Source organism: Pipra filicauda, unplaced genomic scaffold (genome assembly GCF_003945595.2).
Source record: "Pipra filicauda isolate LSUMZ 115617 unplaced genomic scaffold, ASM394559v2 scaffold329_size807674_pilon, whole genome shotgun sequence".
Lineage (NCBI taxonomy): Eukaryota > Metazoa > Chordata > Aves > Passeriformes > Pipridae > Pipra > Pipra filicauda.
In genome coordinates this window covers 455,698-476,090 of record NW_024104453.1, presented here as the reverse complement: position 1 = coordinate 476,090, position 20,393 = coordinate 455,698, and the positions used below count along the sequence as shown (strand labels likewise).

Here is a 20,393-nt window from a genome sequence, read left to right as displayed (position 1 = left end):
AGCTTCGTGGGGATGAGGGACACTCCGACTCCTGGTGTCCCCAAGGGCTGGGTGGTGATGGGTGCAGCCCATCCAGGCTGAGTTCAGCTCTGGCCCCCGCTGGGCTGGGGAGCTGCAGGGGAGACAGCAGACAGTGCTGACATGGAAGCACTTAGGAACTGAATTCAAACACAGCTGCTCAGCAGCTCTGGCCTCTCTTCTCAGCAGGGACCCTCTGCCCCAGCCTGAAACAGGGTGTTTATGATTCAGGTCTGGCATGAAGCATGGCCAGGGATGGAGCTGCCCCCCACAGCCCTCCCTGCTCAGCTACCCCTCACTGGGGGCACTGGTGGAAGTCGTCAAATCCTCTGCTGCAGGGTCACCCTGAAAGCATCTGGGGGCTGTGTTGGCTCATGCTGGCTGCATATTTTGGGAATACGAGAAGGGTGCTTGCCCTCACCAGCCGGAGGCATCGGAGCACCCGGCCTCCTGCTGCCGTCATCCCGGGCTGCCGGCACGGCTGCCACGACACGCTCCGGCAACCCCTCCAAAGCATGTTTCATCTGCCTCCTGCTTCCCGGGCGCCGCACGCCCCCGCCCTTGGGAGCTATCTGCCTTGTGAAATTTAAATCAAACCCTTTTGATGTTCCCCTTCCCACCCCGTCCCAGCTCCTTGCCAAAAACGTCGGGGATTTCTCCCTCTCTCCTGCTGCAGACAAGTCGCAAATTGTTCCTGTCGCTGTTTGAAGTTGCAGACACCAGCTTGTCTGGCTGTGAGCCCCCTCCCTGCCTGGTGTCAGCCTGGGGTATGTGTGGAACCGACCCTTTCCATGGGCCCTTGGGGTGAGCTCTATCCCCAGGGGTGCCACAGGAGCCGTACCGTGGGGCTGCCCCACCGCCGGGGGCCCCATGTGCCTCCTTAGGACCCGAACCCTGTGGGGCTGCAGGCTGCTGCCAGCACCCAGCTGGCCCTACCTCCACAGTGCGTGAGCCCGTACAGTGTGTAGCCCTTGTGACAGAGGCACTGGAAGCTGCCGGGGGTGTTGATGCAGAGGTGGTCACAGGTCCGGTCAAAGGAGCACTCGTCGATGTCTGGGGGAAAGCAAGGGAAGGAGGTGAGGGCTGGCACGGCAGAGGGGCCATTCATGACACAAGGGCTGTCCCCTTCCTGCTCCAACTGCTCCAGCAAGCTGGGAGCTGCACTGCAATGCTATGAGACCCTGCAGTGGGATGCTCCAAGGATCCAGCACCAGACTGCTCTGGGGATCAAGCACCAGTATGCTACAGGACCCTGTGCTCCCACCCTGCCTGCCTCCAAGCTCCCTCCTCACCCACTACACCAGCATCTCCTGGCTGCAAGCTGCTGCAGCCCCTTTGCATCTCAGATGGGCCAAATGAGGCCAGCACCATGTCCTTGGCATGGGAGGGCTGTGAGAGCCCCTGGCTGGCTGCTGCCTTGCCAGTGCTCAGCTCTGTGCCAGGGCAGGATGAGGAATGCTGCACAGGCAGGTTCTGCCACAGGGGTGGTGCCAGTGATGTCTGCTTGGCCCCGTGGGCACCTTGCTGGGGCAGGGAGGCCCTGGCTGGAGGGTGAACCCAACCTGGCAGATTGGAGTGTCATTTCACTGGCTTCATTAAGTTAATTGCTGCGCTCATGTCAAACTCCCAGAGCACAGAACCTGGAGGGAGATGAAAGCAGTGGCAGCCCCAGAGCGTAACAGCCCCCTCCTTCCCCAGCCCTGTGCTTTCAGGAGGCAACACTCGGGCTCATGCACACCTGCTATGCTGACCCTGGCCGTGGGCTGGGGGGCAGAGCTCCACATTCCTACCAGGACAGCCCAGCGACCTGCTGGGTCATTTAAACCTGCTGTGTTTATGTGGGACATGCAGAAGGATGTCAAGACAGAGAGAAAAAGGTGGAAGAAACAGCATGGAGCAGCCAGCTCCCTCCGGAGTGAGCAGGAGACATCTTCCCCCCAACTCCCGCCCTCCAAAAAGCAGGAAGCCTGGCATCTGTCTAATTGCCCGCTTTAACTCTGCCTCAAGAAGAACCCACAAGTCCCCAGCTCTGAGATCAAAGGGCTAAGCCCCAGACCAGAACCCAAATCCAGCACTAATCCCCCAAAGGATGTATGTGGTCCAGAGGAATGATAACCAGGGCAGCACTCCTCCAGCAGCAGCTGTGGGAGGGCTGCGAGACACGGGAGAGAGGTGCCATCCCCGGACAGGGCAGGGTGCTGAGGGCCCCCTGTCCCTTACCTTGGCAGTTCCTCTCATTGATGAGCAGCTTGTAGCCCTTCTTGCAGCTGCACTCAAAGCTGCCCACAGTGTTCCTGCAGATGTGGTCACAGCCGCCGTTGTTGAGCCGGCACTCGTCAATGTCTGGTAGGAACAAGGGACACCCGTCACACCCTGTCTGGGATGCTTGCCCAGGAGAGACGGGTGCTCCCCTCTGGAGCTGGCAAGCGGAGGAAACCCTTTGGGCTCTGATGGTCACCAGTGTAATGTGGCTGCTGGTTTTCTCTGGGTGCATCTGGGGAGCCAATGTGTGACACTGGCCAGGACTCCGGGCTCAGCTCCCCTTGAAAGTGGCGCAAAACAACTACTTTCTGCAGGTCTCAGCATCCCCTGGAGCAGAGCTGGGATCCACGGTCTCTGAAAGAGCCTTGCAGCTGAGGGAGAGTACCAGACCAGAATTTGCAGAGTCATGGGTTTGGGCTGGGGGCTGCCTGGGGGGACCAGGAGCAACAGGAAGAGAGAGAAAACTCAGAAGGGAAAAACTCTCCTTCAGAAACAGCCACTTAACAAAAAACTACTTTTCAGCCCTGGCCTCTCTGCTTGCCACCTCCTTCCTGCCATGAAAGCCAAAGCTAAAAAGGATGAAACACAATAACTGCAAAGAGCCCCAACAAACTTGAAAGAGGCTGAGACCTTTTTTTCAGTTGTTTTTCTAATTTTTCCACTAATCACAAAATTTACTGCTAGGAAATGACTTGTAAAATGGAAGGAGACCAGGAAGACGTAGTGGCCTGCCCTGTCCCTCCATCCCCCAGCGCTGGGGTAACAGCTCTGCCTCGATGGGGCTGAGGCTTTCTTTTATACGACTGCGAGGGAGTGAGCTGTAAACCCACCCACAGCCATAATAAAACCCCAGACACAGGGGCCGTGGCTCTGGGTTATTGCATGTTCCTGGAAACTGCAGAATTGGAGAGGGGGGATGCTCTGATAAAATACCAGGGGCAGGGGGTTCTGGAAGCAGTCAGCAGGTAGACAGGCAGACGGCAGCAAGACAGGCTTTCCTTTCAGCCGGGGTCAAGTTCCCGGAGCTGCCAAAAGACACAACACAGGCACTGGGCACTCCCAAGGGGGGCAAGTTTGTGGTGCTGGGATAACCAGCCTTGACTGCCCTGTCTTGTGGGGGCAGGTGGTTGGGGATGTCAGTGGGATGTGCTGCATCTCAGGATGTTCTCCCCCAAGTGGGACATGGTGCTTGGACCTGGCTGGACAGTGACCCCAGAGGGACTCATGCACCTCAAACTGCCAGAGCAGGTGTTGATTCCCTGCACACCCAAACCTACCCCTGGGGCAGCTGAGGCACTGGGGTGGCACTCCAGGCCTAAAGGGCCATGCCATCACCTCCAACTTGACCTGACCCCCTTTTCCTCCTCTCCATAGGCTTCCCAGAGGAGCAGGGCTAAGCACGGTGCCTGCAGCAAGACAGCCAAGTGCCCGCGCAGGGGGGTGATTCCTGTCCCCACCGCATGGATGCAAACACCAAGCCAGTGAACACTGTGGGCAATGTAGAGCCTTTTTTAAGGGCATCCAGGGGTGAGCAGTGAGCACCCCAGCCCTGTTCACACCCCCCTACCTTTGCAGGTCTTCCTGTCAGGCTGGAGCATGAAGCCCATGGGGCAGCTGCAGTGGACGCCCGTGGCCGCGTCGTGACACTTGCTGTCACAGCCCCCGTTGTTCACAGCACACGTCTCTGCATGGGGAGGGGAGAGAAAGGCTGGGGTTAGGGACTGGTGTTCAAAAGGCTGGGGGGGTCACAGCACCCAGATATCCACCATGCCACAGCCTAGAAGCAGCAGCAGATACAAACCTCCCTGCAGAGCCCTTGGCTTCTCACTCAGCAGTAACGAGGTCACAGAGCCCTGAATTAATGAACACACTGACATGGGGGCTGCATGTCCCCCACAAACAGGGTCTCACGGAGGCTGGCTTCGGCAGCAACAGTGAGGAGGAATTGAATTTCCAGGGGAAAAAGTCACAGCACTTGTGCAAATGCAGCCAGAGACAGGTCTCGACGGGGGTGCCCAGGCTGCGGCTCCCCAGGGATTGCGGGTGTGCAGCCCCAGTCCCCCAGTGAGGTGGCAGGGGGGTCCCAGCCCCCTTGCTGCCACCAAGCTACTGAGCCACAAAGCTACAGGTGACCCCGTGCTGCTTGGGCACGGCAGCTGGTCCAGTGTTGCAGGCTAATTTGGGAGACACTTTGTATAATTAGAACACACACTCAGAGGCAGGCAGCATCAGTGGAAAAAAACTCCAATTGAAAAAAAAGCTAATTATTTCAGTATTATCAAAATCAGCTGTTGTTGGTAGGACTAGAAGGGACACTAATTTAAATGAAACATTTTCAGCTTGACAGCTTCCCTGTGAGATCAATCCTCAATTTTGACCCTAACCACTAGAACAATGGTTTGAAGTGCATTAAGTTGTTCACAAAGGATAATAAAACATTCCTTTCAGAAGGCTGGTTGCTTGGATAAATGAGGCATTTGGGCTTCAAGGAACCCAAGATGAAAATGCCTTGAAGAAATTCCTTGGAAAGAGCAAATCCCAGGTTCTCCTGCTCTTTGCAAGCGCTGCATGGGGTGGGAATGACAGAATCATCCAACCATTCGCCGCAGGGCTCGGGAGCTGGGATCGTTCTGTGCTCGTCTTGCCACTGCTATTTTTATGATGTCCCATAATAAGAGAACAAAAGAGACCATTTTATGAAATTAATCGCCAGCACAATTACAAAACCTAACGGCAAGGGAGGGATTTCTGCGGATACTATTCCTTCAGCCAGGTCCTTGCGCTGCACGCAGCCCAGCCGTGCCAGGGCTGTCCTCTCCCTGCGGCGCCAGGGCGAGGAGCACAGGGCGGGTGACACCGCGCCCAAGGGAAGGGAAGCTTTCTGGAAGCCCAGTGAATTATTGAACACCAGCCTTTGTTTCAGCAGCTGATGCAGAAGCAGCCTGGGGAGGACTGATTTAACAGGGTCACTGCCGAGGGGCTCTCAAGAGAGTGCAGCGCCCTGGGCACACTTATGGTGCTCACAGCCTCCTCCAGCACTGTGGCACCCATATGCCCTTGTGGCCCCTTCGAACCTCTGGACTTTTTGGCCCTGATGTAAGGCCAATCCCACCCACCATCCCAGAACCACTGCCACACTGGGCTTCGGCGAGGCCTCCACCACTTGGGCAGGGAGTGAGCAAAGCAGCTCCACACTCCATCTCAGCTGTGGTCTCACTTCCCGGCTGCTGTGCCACGGCACTCCTCGCCCTGCTCAGCACCCTCCCTCTGCCGCCCGTCACTGCAGAGCCCTGGCTGCACATGGTGCAGCCTTGCCTCCACCTTCTGGGATGTGATTCCATGAGCCTGAGGGGATAATTCCATGGTAATTGGAGGGATTACAGCTGGGCTGGCTGAAGTGCAGTGACTGAGTGGATCTGGGCTCCCTTCCTTCTCCCACCCCTGTGGGAAAGGCTCTTCAGAGACCCTGAAAGCTGCAGTCAGTGCTCCCTGCACTGGTGAGGTGCACTCCCACAGCTCCTTCTGGATGTGCCAGGAGTTTGCTTGTGCCCAACACATCCAGGAACAAGATTCCTCACCACGGACAAGTCGCTGCACCTTCTGCCTCAGTTTTCTTGGTGGCAGAGCAGAGGCATCGCCTTACCTTTTTGAAGGGCTTGGAGACACCACGGGGATGCAAAGAAACCCCTGGAGAGGTGCCCAGCCGTGTAAAGAGCCATTGCAGCTCTGCCACTGCTGCAGCTCCAGGCTGGGAGCCTCGGCATGGCGAGCAGCCTTTGAGACCTAGTCCTGGGACACCCAGAATATCCCAGAGGGGACTATCTGCGAGTGGGTGGGCTCTGGGAAGGGGTAATTGTGGGAGTGCACAGCATAGAGATGGGCACGAGCACCCCCCTCCCCATTGCATGGCTGCTGGCAGCCCACTGTGAGCTCCTCCTGGTTGGTGGGGGGTAACCACCACAGCCTGCAAAGTGGATTTGTCACCCCCTGGGCCAGGCTGGATTGACCAAAGCAGAGCGAGAGCCCCCATCTCATGCAAGCACAGCCAGGGGAGGGTTTTCTGCTCTGTCCCCCAGCCCAGCCCGCTGGCAGCCTGGGCCAGGCTGGCCTTGCAGGGTTTGGAAGCAGCAGCGGGGCACGGTTAGTGAGACATGCAGTTAGCATGGCAGCTCAGCCCCCCGAGCCCTGTTATGATCTCAAGAAGAGAGACCATCTACAGTTAGACCCCTTTGTAGAGATAGAGAGAACAAAAATATTTACCATTAGAAAACGTCTCAAGGATAACGTGTTGCTGGAAGTGTCTCTCCCCTGTTTAACATTATAAAAAAGTGATTTAGAAACAGTGTCCAGCAAGGAACTCGGTTGGTGTCACATGTCAATGGGTTTGACTCCGCTGCCTTTCCAGCCTGGTGGAAACTGTCCTTTTAGGCTTTTTCTCCCCCACCTCCCAAAAGAGCCCAAACCTGAGGTTTGGGTCCAGTGCTATTGACTCCTCCATCACCCTGCCCCAAGCATCTCATGTCCCTCAGCCTCTCCAAACCCTCTCCAGTTTCACACACTGTGTTGGACTGGCTGGAGCCCCATGCGAGAGGGAGAAGCATATTATGAGGAGCGTTAGTGCAGCCTGTTAGTCTGGGCAACCGGGTCCTCGCCCTTGTTGGAGCAAATCCAGCATGTGCCAGGGCAGGTGGCAATTCCCAAGAGAAGCTGTGTGGACACTGTGCAGCCATGGGCCTCGGGAAGGGAACCGTGTCCTGCCAGTGGCACTTGCACGCCTTGGATTTAGCAGCCAAGCCAGCAGTGAGCCCAAAGTCTGGGTGTGTTTGGGCTACTCAGCCTCACCCGTGTGTGGGTGCCCCCAGCATTGATCTGGCAGTGGGACTGGCGCAGACTCTGCTCCCGACACTCCCGACACTGCCGGATCCACAAAGCCGGGGCACATCGGCAGTGCCGCCGCAAACCGCCTGGGCGTGGGTCAGGAAATCAGCCATAAAACTTGAGCTGGGTTTAGTTTCCCTCTCCATCTAATAATATTTCCTCTCCACTCACCCCCTCCCACTCCACCAGTGCTCACCACAAGCAGGGGTCCAGCAATGGCCCTGCTGCACCCCAGATATCAGCAGGGGGGAGCTGCAATGATGCCCTGGCTGGTAAATCTTCCCACAAAGCCAAAATGTGCATCAACTGCAACAGCTGTTTGCATCTCCCCACGGGCACTGCACCCTCAGCATGTGCTTTTTTATTTTTTTTTTTTTTTAAACTGCTTTTGGAGCATAAATATAAATATACAAGGTCACTGGCCTCCCCTCCCGCCTCCCCCTCCCCCTTGTGCCTGCAGACATGTCGGGAGCCATTAGCTCTGGCCCCCTTGCTCAGAGGCATGTTATTCATTATCTGCATTTTTAAAAGCAGCAATAAAAAGCGGAAAAATGAAAAACACCAGCCGTGGCCTAATGAAACTGTCACTCAGAGGGGCTGATCGTGCTTCCTGCCGCGTGGTGTGATCTGAAGGGAACCTGGACCAGGGGCCTGTCCCGGCAGCCCATCAAACGCACCGAGTACAATTTCAAAGCCCATGGCCTGGGGAACGACTTTGCGTTTCCACTCACTGGAAAATTTATTTCCCTTGAAATGATGAAATATTTTTGAGGAAATGGGGAAGGGGCGGTGACGGGGGCACCGTGGATGGGGGAGGGCTGTTTGCTGAGCCCCAGCCATAAAACAAGAAAGGGTGGTTATAAATATCCAAGCAGGTACCTTGGCTGGAAATCCCCTGCCTGGGCATCCCTGCAGGGTTGTTGCTGGCTCCCAGCAGCCGAGGTACAATCCCACAGTGTTCCCATAGTGGGGATGGGGGCCAGGAATCCTCCAGAGAATGTGGGAGCTAGGTAGGCCCCTTCCTGTAAGAGGGGACTGCAGACCCCAAAGGGATGAGATAGATGTGGTGGTGGGCTTTGGGCTGATGCTGCTCCTAAAATCCTCCTGTGCAGTGTTTGATTTGCCCTGGGAAGGTGGACAAGGGGAGAGCTCACAGGGATGTGCTGTCTCTGGTGGGAGATATCTCCCTAGCAGATACGCTGCAGGGTGTGGGGACAAAAAGGGAGATTCTGGCCAAGGCCATGAGGATGAGTGATTTTGGAAAACCCCAAATCTCACCGTCACACCTGTGGTACCCAGGGTATGACTGCAGAGATCCCCCAGTAAACGGACCACTCTCAAGCATCCCCCAAATTAAAGGATGCTTTGGAGAGCTGCTGCCCCCAGCTATGCCCAGCAGGTCAGGAGCATCCTGGTACCAAACCTGCCCAAGTCCTTGCACCGACACAGACACCACGCACAGAGCCCTCCATCCAGGAGGAACACACCAGCTGATGCACCCCGGGGTCCCAAGGACCCTGTTGGAGGAGCTCTGCCCACCTGGGCACAACAACAACCCCCTGGGGACAGGACGCAAACCCGAGGACAGCGGGGACCAGGGGCTGCGAGCCCCTGCCAGCAGCCAGGAGGGACTGGGATCCATCCTGGGAGCGGGCTGGGGGACAACGGTGACATTAAGGCAGCAGCGAGCTGATGGGCAGGGGGCCTTTGCTGGGGGCTCAGCCCCAAACACCCCTCAAGCCGGCTGGGAGCAGGCAGGGCTCGGGGGCTCCGCTGCCGTTTGCCCTGAGGACAGAGTCATCTGTGGAAAGTGCAGAGGGTTTTCTGTTCAGGCACAGCAGGGACACAGGGAGCTAAAATCTCTCTTGCTTTCTTTTTCATTTTGCAATAAGAACTCAAACGTCTCAAGCAATTTGTGGACTTAATCACTCCCCAAATATAACATTTTTTAAATCAAAGCAGCTGTTAAACAGCACAAGCATATGAAACCAGTAAAACTTCTATCTCTGTTTGATGTTCTACAATTTGAAAACACACACAGGAAAAGGACAATTCTGGGGTGGTTGAGTTGTCAGGTTGTTGGGGTTTTGTTTTTTTTTTTGCAAGACAATTGTTCCTGGGCCAAGGCCACACAGTGCCAAGTTGGAACAGATTGCTGTGGCCAAACCTGTCCTCTCCACGTCCCTCCTCAAAAGCTGCTGGTGACAGCAACAGTAACAATTTCTGGCATGGGGATATCCTTACTGCTCTCCCTCCAGCAGCATGGATGCAGGCAGGGACCCCTGTCCACACCTCAGCACAGCGACCTGTCCCCAGATGTCCCTTCAAGCATCCCCGTGGTCACTTCTGCTCCTGGTGGTTGAGCAGCAACATATCCCTGCACCTGCGGGTGCCGCAGCACCCCTCACATACACACTGAGCTTCCCCAGTCTCAGCAAAAGGAAACGTTGCATTCCCAAAGCTTGGGATAAACCCTTCAGCAGGCCAAAGACAAACCACCCAGGGAGGACGAGCCATCCTGCACCCTGCCCTACATCCCCGTGGCCAATGGTCTGACTTACCTATGCAGGTCACCCCGTCGGAGTGGAGCAGGAACTTGACATGGCAGCCACACTTGGGCCCCTGGTCGGTGTCGTCGCAGGTGTGTTGGCAACCCCCGTTCCCGTAGTTGCAGGTCACTGTGGAAGCAAAGCACCGGCGTCACCACGGCCCCAGCTCCTTCCTCCCTGCCTGGCATCCCCATGTGGTGCATAAAAATGGCTTGGGAACACCTCGTCCGTACCCTCGGAGACTTCCCTCCTTCCTGGATAATTCCTAAAGCCCTTCACTTTCCCTGTGGGATCTCGGCAGATGCAAACTGTTGTGTGGTTTCTCATGTCTTCCTTTTTCATATCTGCTAAATGCCACTAGTGGAGACTGAGCAAAGGGGACCAGTGGGCTGGTTGCCCCTGACCCTGAACCTGGTGTTACAGGGGAAGGGTGAGACTTTCCTGAGCTCTGGAATGACTCAGGATCTTCTGGGAAACCCTCCCAGCCCTCCCCTGGGGGCAAGGTTTGCTGTTCATTTAGGTTAGAGAGAAAATAGGCTCCTAGGATTAAAACTCCATTTCATCAGCGATTTTACACGTTCGCTGCAGACAGCAAATGAGAAACAAAATAAAAATAATTGCATAAACACATATATATCTATGTAATAACCCTGGCAGTGCCAGCGGAATGCTGGCAGGAGATCAGATGAGCTGAGAGCACCACGACCCCCAGGAAGAGGATTCTTGCACTCCTCACGTGCCGATTGCATTCTCCTTGTTCACCTCCCCTTCAGAAAGTGAAACACTGGGACAGGGACAGGGGATGCTGTGTCTCTGGGACCCCTTTAACTGCCATTTCAGCCTGGTCATGTAAGGACAGAACATCTCATGGCAGAGAGGAGTGCCAGGAGTACTGTCCGTAAGGGAACAGAGGCAAAGCTGGGCATGCTGGGCTTCAGGTTTGATGAATCAATTGCTACCGGGGGATCAGGGCTTTGCTGCAGGGACAGGAGGTGTTTGTATCATGAGGACGGGGTTAGGGGGTCTCCAGGAGGCTGCATCTCCAGCCCCAGAGTGCTCCTTACATTTGCAGTCACGTTGGTTCTTGGTGAGCTCGAAGCCAGGGCGGCACTCACAGGCGATGCCCCCCTTGGGGGTCTCCCGGCAGATGTGGGCGCAGCCGTGGTTCTTGTTCATGCAGTTCATTCCTTCTAAAAGAGAAAAGGAAGCAAAAAAATGCTCCTAAAGCTGCTGGCACTGGTCAGCAGTGGCAGAAGCATGTCTGAGGTGGGATGGGATGGGACGATGGGGGCAATGAGGGGAAAACCTTGTCAGTGAGGATCTTGGGGGAACAGGTTAACCCTGGGCAGCCTCAACGGGCAGCTCCTCCTGACACAGAGCTGCTCGAGAAGGTGGACAAAACTACCTAGGAGCCTTCAACCTTTGATTCCCTCCCACCTTGGGTGAGACCTTGCTCCCACACCTCAAGGTGGCTTTAAATCCCACTGACTCAAAACACAGCATCTGCATCCCTTTCCCCAGTGGGGCCACCCACTGCAGCACCAGGAGGAAGAAGCAGACAGCTCATCCCTCCCAGACACAGAGGGCTGGGGACATGGGAGATGCCACTGTGGCTGCTGAGCCATCCTAGGCTGGGCAAGATTCCCGGGGAGCCAGAGTGACCAACACAGCTGGGAAGGGGGAAGAGGAAAGCAAAAACCTTCAGCTTGCTTTGCCAAGCAGTGGAGATAAAAATCAGCAGAGATGCAAAAATCTCTCATTTCCTTCTATTTTGGCTAAGAGATTGCTCCAGATGGCAGCAATTTAGAGCTGATACCAAGATGAAGGGCTCGGTGCTGTACAAGACCTGGCAGGAGAAGATGAGTCTGGCAGGGTGGTGTGAGAACCTCCAGGTTCCATTTATTAATAAACTGCTCTGGGCATAGGATTAACGTCCTTCATTCAGTATTGCTGTGCCTGACCAAGGGGCCTGCAAGGGTTTTGCTGCAGAATGTTTATCACCTCGCAGCCTCCTCTCCCAGTGTGCTCATAATAGATTCACTTTCAAATCTGCCACACCACGAAGGGTCATGACCCAGCAGCAGCAGCCAAACCCAGGCACTGCACAGGGGTGGCCAGAGGTGACGGGGACAGACCTGCCCGATAAATGCAGGGATGGAGGGTGCCCTGGGGCACAGAGCTGCTGTGCACTGACCTTCGGGGCGCTGGATGCAGGTGTGCTGGTTGTCGCTGAGGAAGAACCCCTCCCTGCAGAAGCACTCGTAGCTGCCCATCATGTTGACACAGGTCTGCTGGCACCCGCCGTTGCCCTCTGAGCACTCGTCCAGGTCTGCAGAGGGAGGGTGGCAGGGGGTAAGCACAGCTCCGTGGCACACCCAGGCAATGGGGACAAGGTGGGACAGATCTGCTGGGTAGTGAACTACTTTTGGTTTACATCTGTGACCCCCCAGCTACAAGAAAGGGGGATGCTTGAGGGCTGCAGGGGACAAAGGCAAAGCACAGCAAGGGGTGGGTGCAGGGACCATACAGCTTCCCTAGCTGATGGGCATGAAGTATCCAGCCTTGTTTTACAGAAGGGAATACAGACAAAGGTTTTTTTCCTTGTCCCGGGACCCCCAAATAACCATGGATGGGACATCCCAGATAACCACGGATGTTTATCTGGGATGCTGGTTGCCCCCACTCCCAGCCCCTCAGAGCCTGTCGCCAGCTGGGGATGCCTGCACTTCATTAGGGAGAGCTGGGAAACCTTAGCCCAGAGCAGGGATAATTACTTGTAAGGAGACTCGCATCCCCAGCCGCTTGGCTGCCCTAACACCTGTTTTGGTTTAACAAACCAAGGCTGCAAGGGGCTGGAGATGTGGCCCCGTGGCGGCAGCAATGCCTTCACCCTGGGCTACTCCTGCTCCAGCCTTGCAAATCCCACATTTAATGAAGACAACGGCCTGTTGCTCTCCCCAGAGGGTTTTTCGGGACAGTGGTCTGAGCTGAACTCACCAGTGCCCCGAGGTGCCAGAGCAACCAGACGCCGGGTTCAGGCAGAGACAAACTTCTGCCGTGGCCACCCCTTGCCCCCTCTGTGAGGGGCCCCGTGCCAAAGAAAACGTCCTGTGAACTCGAGCATTGCAGAGCCGTGGCTGAGGGGAAAGCTGAGCCCACCGGAAATGCCGGAACAGCGGCTCAGTGACGACACACACGGGGGGCTCCCAGCCCCAGCCCCCCAGGACAGGCCCCCTCCCCAGGCAGCACGGCACGCATCAAAACCTCTTGCTTTTGGGCAAAGAGATGGATGGACAGATGGATGCCTGAGGGGTGTGGGTGCCCTACACTGTGTCCCAGCCTCAGGCAAGCCCTGGGGGAATGCTCAGAAATAGAAGCAGAGCTGCAGCTACGGCTGGAAACTGCCAGGGAGCAGAACCCAGAAGCACCCCACAAAACCACTGCCTTGGAAAGGAGGTGTTGCAGCCAGGCACAAAGGGACATCCTCTGCAATGTCAGGAGGCTTGCAGCTTCCTCCAGGCTCGTCCCAGCCTAACTATGTCCTGCAGATGCCAATAACTCTCCTCAAATCCCCCTGCTTAGAACAAAGGCTTAAGGTCTCACAACTTCTTTCAGCTACGCTCAAAAATGAGGAGGCAGCCATTCAAACCCAATGGCTGAAATGAGACTCCACTGCTCTAATACCTGTTTTATTAAATGCAATGGAGATGGGCAGAAGCCAGAAGGGCCCGTGTCAGGACAGTAGCTCGAATTCCTGTGCTGGTTCAAAAGGTTGCCCAGGGTGGGAAATGGAGGGGCTGGTGGGATCCTGTGGGCATGCACCCTGACCTCTCTCCAGCTCAGCCCCTACCCATGGCACCAGCAAAGCCTGGGCACGATGCTGTGCTTTGCTCTGCTTCTCTTTCTTTTGGCTAAGAGAGGATGCAGGCAGGTTGGACAAAGCATGTCAGGATCAGGGATGAGATGCTGGGATGAGCTGAGGAAAGGCTCAAGGTGGGAGCCAGGCTGCCCCCCACCCCCAATCCCTGCTTCCCTGGCTGCTCCCCAGCCATCTCCATCCCCTCCCACCCAACTCTGTAAACACATGACGTCTGTGGCTTGCCGAGTCCGGCTTTCCTTTCTTCTCCTCGGGCTCATCCTCCCCCGGGAGAGGAAGGCAGGGCCACCCGCCCGCGCCTCCTCCCAGCTGTGTAAATCTCCCTCCTCCCCGAGGAGGCTGCAAAGATCCCGGTGATGGTGGTTAATGCAAAAAGTATGTGTCCATAATCCCTTCCCCCTCCTCCTTCTCCAAGTGATGAGCTCATTAATGACCCCTCTGCAGACATTAATTAGAAAATAGTAAGAGCTCCAGGCGGAGGGAAGGTGGGCGGCCCCGTGTCCCGGCGATCCCGCCGTGGATGCTGCGGGAGGAAGCGGGTGACGGGCGCGGGCAGCCCAACGGACCTCAGGGCTCTGACGGGAGCTTTGGCTCCGCCGCGGCCGGATGGAGTTTGGGACGGTGGGAAGTGGCAGGGAGGATGCACGGCCGCTCCGTAGGCAGATGCCGGGTTTGTCTTGGCCTGGGTATTATTTACCCAGTCCCTTTGCTGGTTCCCATCTCCACCATGTTTGCTATTAACTCATCTGTTTTGGCAGGTGCAGGGCTGACCTCAAGCAAGAGCGGAGCGAGTGGCAGGGCCCGGGTGAGCTCTGCTGGCTGGTCCTGCCTCCGGCAGCGGAGCAGAACTGCCAGCCCGGCCACTCACCACAGCAGGATGAGGCTGTGGGGAGGCCGTGGCACACACCCAGCATCCCCGAACCCAAGCCTCACAGTCTTGCCTTACCCCAACCCTCCCAGTCTATGGAGCATCCTCCCTTGGCATCATCCCTGTGTAATGGGGAGCAATCCTGTCCCCAGCAAGCCATTGCAGTACAGGACACATCTGCACCTAGCTTACTGCCCTGGGAGTGCCACCACGCTTCCCCGGCTCTGCAACAGCCCTAGGGGTGTCGGGGCTCAGGAGGTGCCTGGTAGAGAAAGCCAGCAGGCTGGTCCCAAGCTGCCAAAGCTGCCAAGGGGCTGGGACAAGCTGCCATCCTTCACCTAAGCAGTTGTGGCCATCGTGCGCCAGGCGGAAGCCGTCGTAGCAGGTGCAGCGGTAGTTGCCGGGGATGTTCACGCACTCATGGACGCAGCCCGCGTTGTCTTCTCGCTCGCACTCATCGACGTCTGCGGAGAAGGAGGGCAGGAGAGCTGCAGGGCCGCCCCAGGGGCCGGTGGCTAACCTGACACATGGGTACTGCTCCCCACCTCCAGCGTGTTTGCACCCCGGCTGATATTGTGCCTTGGGGTCTTCTGCTCTCTCTGCCTATTCCAGCAGGTCCCCAGTTCCATTATCACTTGCAGAACTCCTCCAGACCATGCAAAAACATCCCCGTTCTCCCCAGGCTAGACCCTGGACCCCCAGCTAACACCTGTCTTACAGTCTTGGCGCAGTGCAGCGCACTGGGAACCACATGGGATTTCCCAGGGTGGAGGCAGCACAGCCCACCTCCATGGCAAAGCCCAGCAGTTCCTGGAGTGCTTTAATCCCTCTGCTATTTGTACTTGGCCCATCCTGACCCTGGACCTGCTTCTAGCAAAGCCGGGAATTTTTCCCCCTGCGCCATTCCTGCTTTCCTGCTGCAGCTCCTCCAAGGAGCCCATTTTCTTTCCATTCCCCACTGAACTGCATTTATATATAGATCTATACCTATATCTATACCGATATCTACATTTACATCTATATCTACATCTATACCTGTATCTATATCTACCATCTATATCTGTATTTCTATATCTTATTTTGAAGTTTGTCATGTTTTAACTGCTATCACAGTTCTGCAGCCTCAGAGTTGAAAGTCCTGCTCGAAAATAAGCCTAGCTTTGTTTAAAACAAGCCCCAGGTGACCTTCCTGGGTCTGGGAAGCCCCAGCCATGCAAACACAATGGCTGTCACCACCACCAGCAAGGACAGTCGGTGCTGATGAGCCACCACCAGCCTCCGACCTGCCAGGGCTGTCACTGCTCAGCAGAGCTCTGGCTCTGGCTCTGGCTCCGGCTCCGGCTCCAGCAGCAATGGCACGTCCCTACCTTTGCAGTGCTTCCCGTCGCCAGTGTAGCCAGACTTGCAGATGCATTTGTAGGACTTGGGAGTGTTCTGGCAGATGGCATCAATGTGGCAGTTGTCCGTGCCCTCCACGCATTCATCGACATCTGCAAGAGGACAGGCAGGAGGAGCGATGGGGAGAGCCAGGGACCTCTACCCCTGGGGAGCCGGGAAGCAAGAAACAGGAGGGAGAACTGGGGAAAACATCAAAGCTTCTTTGGGGACGCAGACAAAATCTGCATCTCCTCCATCCCCCTTTGCCCCTCAACCCTCTTCTCTGGGATGCAGCGCTGTGGTACCCGGGACATCACAGCCAGAGCTCCACATGCTGGCAATGGCCTCAAGCAGCCATGTCCAAGGGTTTGCTCTGTCAGGAGGCCACAGGGATGGAGGTTTTAAAGGCATTTGGGAAACGGAAAAGCCTCAGGCACATGGGGTGGAGGTTTGTGAGAAAGAGGCTGCTCAGGTGAGGCAGCAAGGGAGACAGGGAGCCCTGACTGCCAATGCTTGGAGGGGGTCAGGCTGCTGGGGGGCAAGAGGGGACTAAGCATCACCCTCAGCCCATCAGGTATGGGCAGGTCTCCCAGAGCAGCCCAGGCTCCCTGCTCCAACTCCACTGGCATACGGGGAGCACCAGCGCTGCTCCTGAGAGTTTGCCTCCAGCTCCTCTCACAGGGACGGGGAGCATCTCATCAGGGAAGGGGGACCTGAGAGTCCCCCATCAGGAGGAGCGTGAGGCTGCAAAGCTCTCAGTTGTCTTTAAAAAACTGCTTTTCACAGCCCTAAGAGGAGCTCCAGGAGCTCCCCCAAGACACAAAACATCCCTGCAAGCGGCAGGCGGGCCAGCAGCCCTGCAGGACAGGGGCCACGGCCGCGGGAACGCCAGCCAGAGCCCTGGCCTGGCCACCCTGGCGGTTCTTTGCCGGGAGATGTGAGTCACCCGGCCGGGAGTAGGAGAGCTTTGTCTCTGCACCAGGGAGGCGGCACGTGCCTGCGCATTGTATAAATATTTACAGCCCGCATTCATATTTGTTATTTGACATTAGCCATGGCCCGCGGCCACCACAGCCTCCCTTGGGCCATTAATCACCGGCTGGAGGCTGACCCACCACGGTGCGGACGACGGAGGGATTGCACGGGGACCGGCGCCAGGATCCCGGCTGGCACCGTCACCTCTGTCAGCCACAGCACCGGCCACGGTGCCACCACACTGTGGCCACCCCAGCACCCCGCAGCATTGCCGGGGAGCAGCTCGCAGCCCTCCCTGCACCAGGGCTCCCGGGGCTCTTGTCCCTTTGGGGAGCTGAGCGTGGCTGTTCAGCACTGGCAGTGACTTCAGCTCCAGCATCCTCACTGGAACCCAGTGATAGGAGCCTGGGAGGATGGTGGGAGGTTGTGGTGCTGGAGCAGGGGGACACGAGGGGACATCAAGTGCTGGCCATGATGTGTGCAGGGACTCAATAGCAACAAAGCCAATGTTGACCCAGAGATCTACTGAACCTGCAGATCCTGGTCATGGTCCTGTGTGGTCAGGAACCCCCCTCCAGGTCTTTCCCCAGAGTTATAAATCACATCTTGATGTTTCCAGCCATGGTCCCAAGGTGAGAGTTGCTGGATGTGGCACCCAGGCACCCACCCTGGCATACGGGTGGGAACCAACACCCAAACAGTGCAGACCAACCATCGACCCCATCTCCTTCCCCTAAAAACACCCAAAACATGAAGCATCCACCAGACATCACATCATTTAAAACTTTCCCAGCCTTTTGCCAGGAATCTCACTTTTCTGGGGGTTTTATTTCCGCTTTCTTTTTCCTCCTGCACCCCCAAACTCAATACCATGAACACACTGCCGGGCCTTTCCCACTTGCACATGCATAGTATCTTTTTTTTCTTTTTTCCTCCCATTCTGTAACTTCAAAACTTCTCTAACTTTGGAAAGATTACACAGCAGCAAAAGTACAAAAGAAAACATTATCAATTTTCCACTCTGTCATTTTTCCAAAGTTGGAGACATTCTGAAAGGTTACAGGATTATAAAAAAAAAAAGGAAAAAAAAGTGTGTGTGTGTGGGAAGAGTGAATAAATACCCTCCTCGGCACCCCAGGAGCCATCCCGAGATTGGCGAAGATCCCAATTTTTAGAATGCTGAAGTTTTGGCTCCTAAGTATCCTTCAGAAACGATGTAGTGAATTAAAATAAAAGCCTCTGAAAAACTAATTTTTTAGCACTTTTGTCAATGCAAGCAACATTTTCCCATGAAAAGGAAGATTTGCTGTCAGGACAGCCTGTTTTTCCTGCAGGAGAATTTTCTGCATCCAAAAAGCTGCTTGTGGCCTCACTGCAGGTGCTCTGAGCTGCTGCTGCCACGTGAAGAGTTTCATATTCAAACCAAGTGAAGATTTTTTTTTTAACAAAAAGTCCTTCTTGATGTTCCTGTCCCTATCTGCTTCCACAAAGTCCTCACTGGGGGTATGTCCTGCTTGTCCCCCTACTCCAAGGTGCCTGCTTCAGTCCAGCTCCCAAATTCAGGTGGGATTTTTGGAGGGTTTGCCAGGCTCCCAGCAGACTTGCATCCCTACAGCCCCTCTATTCCTTCTCTGCACAAATAATCAAAACCTCTGTTTTTCGCCCCAAGCTGCCTGAAATGAGCCCAAACAGGGCAGCACAGATGGGCGCATCACGCCTCAAATCCCCAGCACTGGGGAGTTTTGCACCTGGCGGGGAATTTGCTTTAGGTGAAGATGTTGAGTCTCTCTGGGGACTGCAGGTCTCGCCCGCGGTGGCCCCACCTCCCCATCCCACTGTGCTGGGGTAAGAGCACAGAGGGCAAGAGCATCCCTGGCACGGCCATGGCCAGGGGCTGCAGCGAAGGGCAGGAGGTTGCGGTGCTCGCCCTGCGCCTTGGGCCATGTTTTTTATTCCGTTGTGGGTGGGATTTTCCAGCTCTGGCTGTTGGGCCCCGTTCCGCTCCAGCTGCAGCTTTATTCTCCATTTCAAAGGCAGCGGAGGCAGACGGTTTCAATGCCACTGCCATTTCAAGTGTGCCAAAAGCAGGGGGACCGCCACGTCCCTGGGACCGGCGCGCGCTCACCAGGCACCCGGAGGGCTCTGGCTGAGGCCAGCGAGGGAGACGTTGGCAGAGCCCAGGGGCACCTGGGTCCCATGTCTGCACCCTGCGGCATCACGCTGCCAACGACACCCCGACACAGCAAGCAGGGGGATAGAGCAACAGCTCATATATTTTTAGAGCCTGGATTGAGCCTCTTTCCTCAGTTCCTTATTTTGTTTTAAAAAAATAATAAAAGATGGTTTTATCCATAGGCTGAAAGTCCCAATAAATTTGAGGAGAGGGGCAAAACAGGGCAGCAAAAACCCATCTGAAAATCCCTAAACAAAAAAACCCACCATCCTTTTTCCCTCTTCTGCAAGCGCTTCAGCTTTTTCTTCAGATTAATTTTATTCTTTGTTTTCATATGGGCATATATATTAACAGCCTGTCTGTATGGGGATGTGTGTGTAGCTGTTGGCAGACATGCGGAGTTTCCACTCGGCCTTAATGCCAAATTAAAGCTTTATAACTTCAGTAGCTCTTTTTACCAGGGTATTAATAACCACCTCAGACACTGTGGTGCAGTTTATTAATCATTTGTTCATCCGGGGAGCTCGTGAGGGCGACTCGTGCTGTGCCACGGCAGGATGGGAGCGGGGCACAGCCACGGGCAGCCCCCGGGAGGGAACAGGGGCTGGGAGAGGGGAGGAGGATGCCCCGTGGGGCAGCTTTTTGTAAATTGGCCAAAGATGTGTTATCTGAACTCAGAGATCCTGACTCAGGTGGTGGGTGATGTCCTGCTGTGCCAGCAGTCTCTGGGCAGGTACCTGCACTCAGATCACATCAGAGGGGATCTGCATCTCACCATGTGACAGAGACCCTCGCACCAGCCCAGTGCCCCATGCACCCACCCAGCTCTCCTGAAAGCATGTGAGACACAGGAGAGGCAGTCTCAGCTCTTGGCCCTGTGGAATGATGGAGCACAGATGAAGGACAAGGAACCACAAGTCACAGTGAGGACCTGGGGGGTTCCCAGCCTAATCACCCCACTGTCCCATGCCTAGACCCTGCTCTGTACCCCTTGCAATGGGTTTAGCTTCCCCAAAGATGGCAGTGCCCCAAAAGGGGCTTTTTTCCCCTCTCATTGATGCTTCCCACTCCCACGAGGGCAGAGACAGATTGAGATCCCCATTCCCTGCACTAGTTTAGGTCGTCCTGATGGATTGGAGCTTTATCACCACCCTCTGGGTTGGAAATGCTCCCTGCATCTCCATCCCACCTCCTTGTGCTAACCCTGGTCGCTTCAGCCCAATTCTGTCACCATTTCCCCATGAAGGGTTTGATTCTCCCCACCAGCAGCATGTTCATCTCCCTGGGGAATTGTCATTGCTGTTGTTGTTTCTTTGGCTTCTCAGGCTGATCAAGCCTTGCTTTAAAAAATGTGTTTGTTTGGTTTTTGCTCTGGGAGTAGCAACTGCAAGATCCCCAGCAGGGAGATGGCTTCCC

At 55.7% G+C, this 20,393-nt stretch overlaps 1 protein-coding gene across 9 annotated transcripts in view; it reads right to left on the bottom strand.

Annotated features, from left to right (window-relative positions):
* Positions 1–20,393, bottom strand: part of SCUBE3 (signal peptide, CUB domain and EGF like domain containing 3) — a 40,450-nt gene that overhangs the window by 5,336 nt on the left and 14,721 nt on the right. For 8 of the 9 annotated variants that reach the window (XM_039383871.1, XM_039383870.1, XM_039383872.1 and 5 more), the window contains 9 exons: positions 15,820–15,942; positions 14,791–14,916; positions 11,902–12,036; positions 10,772–10,897; positions 9,720–9,836; positions 6,541–6,588; positions 3,848–3,964; positions 2,239–2,361; positions 955–1,071 (listed from right to left, as the gene is read on the bottom strand). In XM_039383871.1, coding sequence (XP_039239805.1) covers positions 955–1,071; positions 2,239–2,361; positions 3,848–3,964; positions 6,541–6,588; positions 9,720–9,836; positions 10,772–10,897; positions 11,902–12,036; positions 14,791–14,916; positions 15,820–15,942 — 1,032 coding nt within the window. The remainder of the gene's footprint in view (positions 1–954; positions 1,072–2,238; positions 2,362–3,847; positions 3,965–6,540; positions 6,589–9,719; positions 9,837–10,771; positions 10,898–11,901; positions 12,037–14,790; positions 14,917–15,819; positions 15,943–20,393) is intronic. The other variant, XM_039383873.1, reaches the window with a different exon arrangement.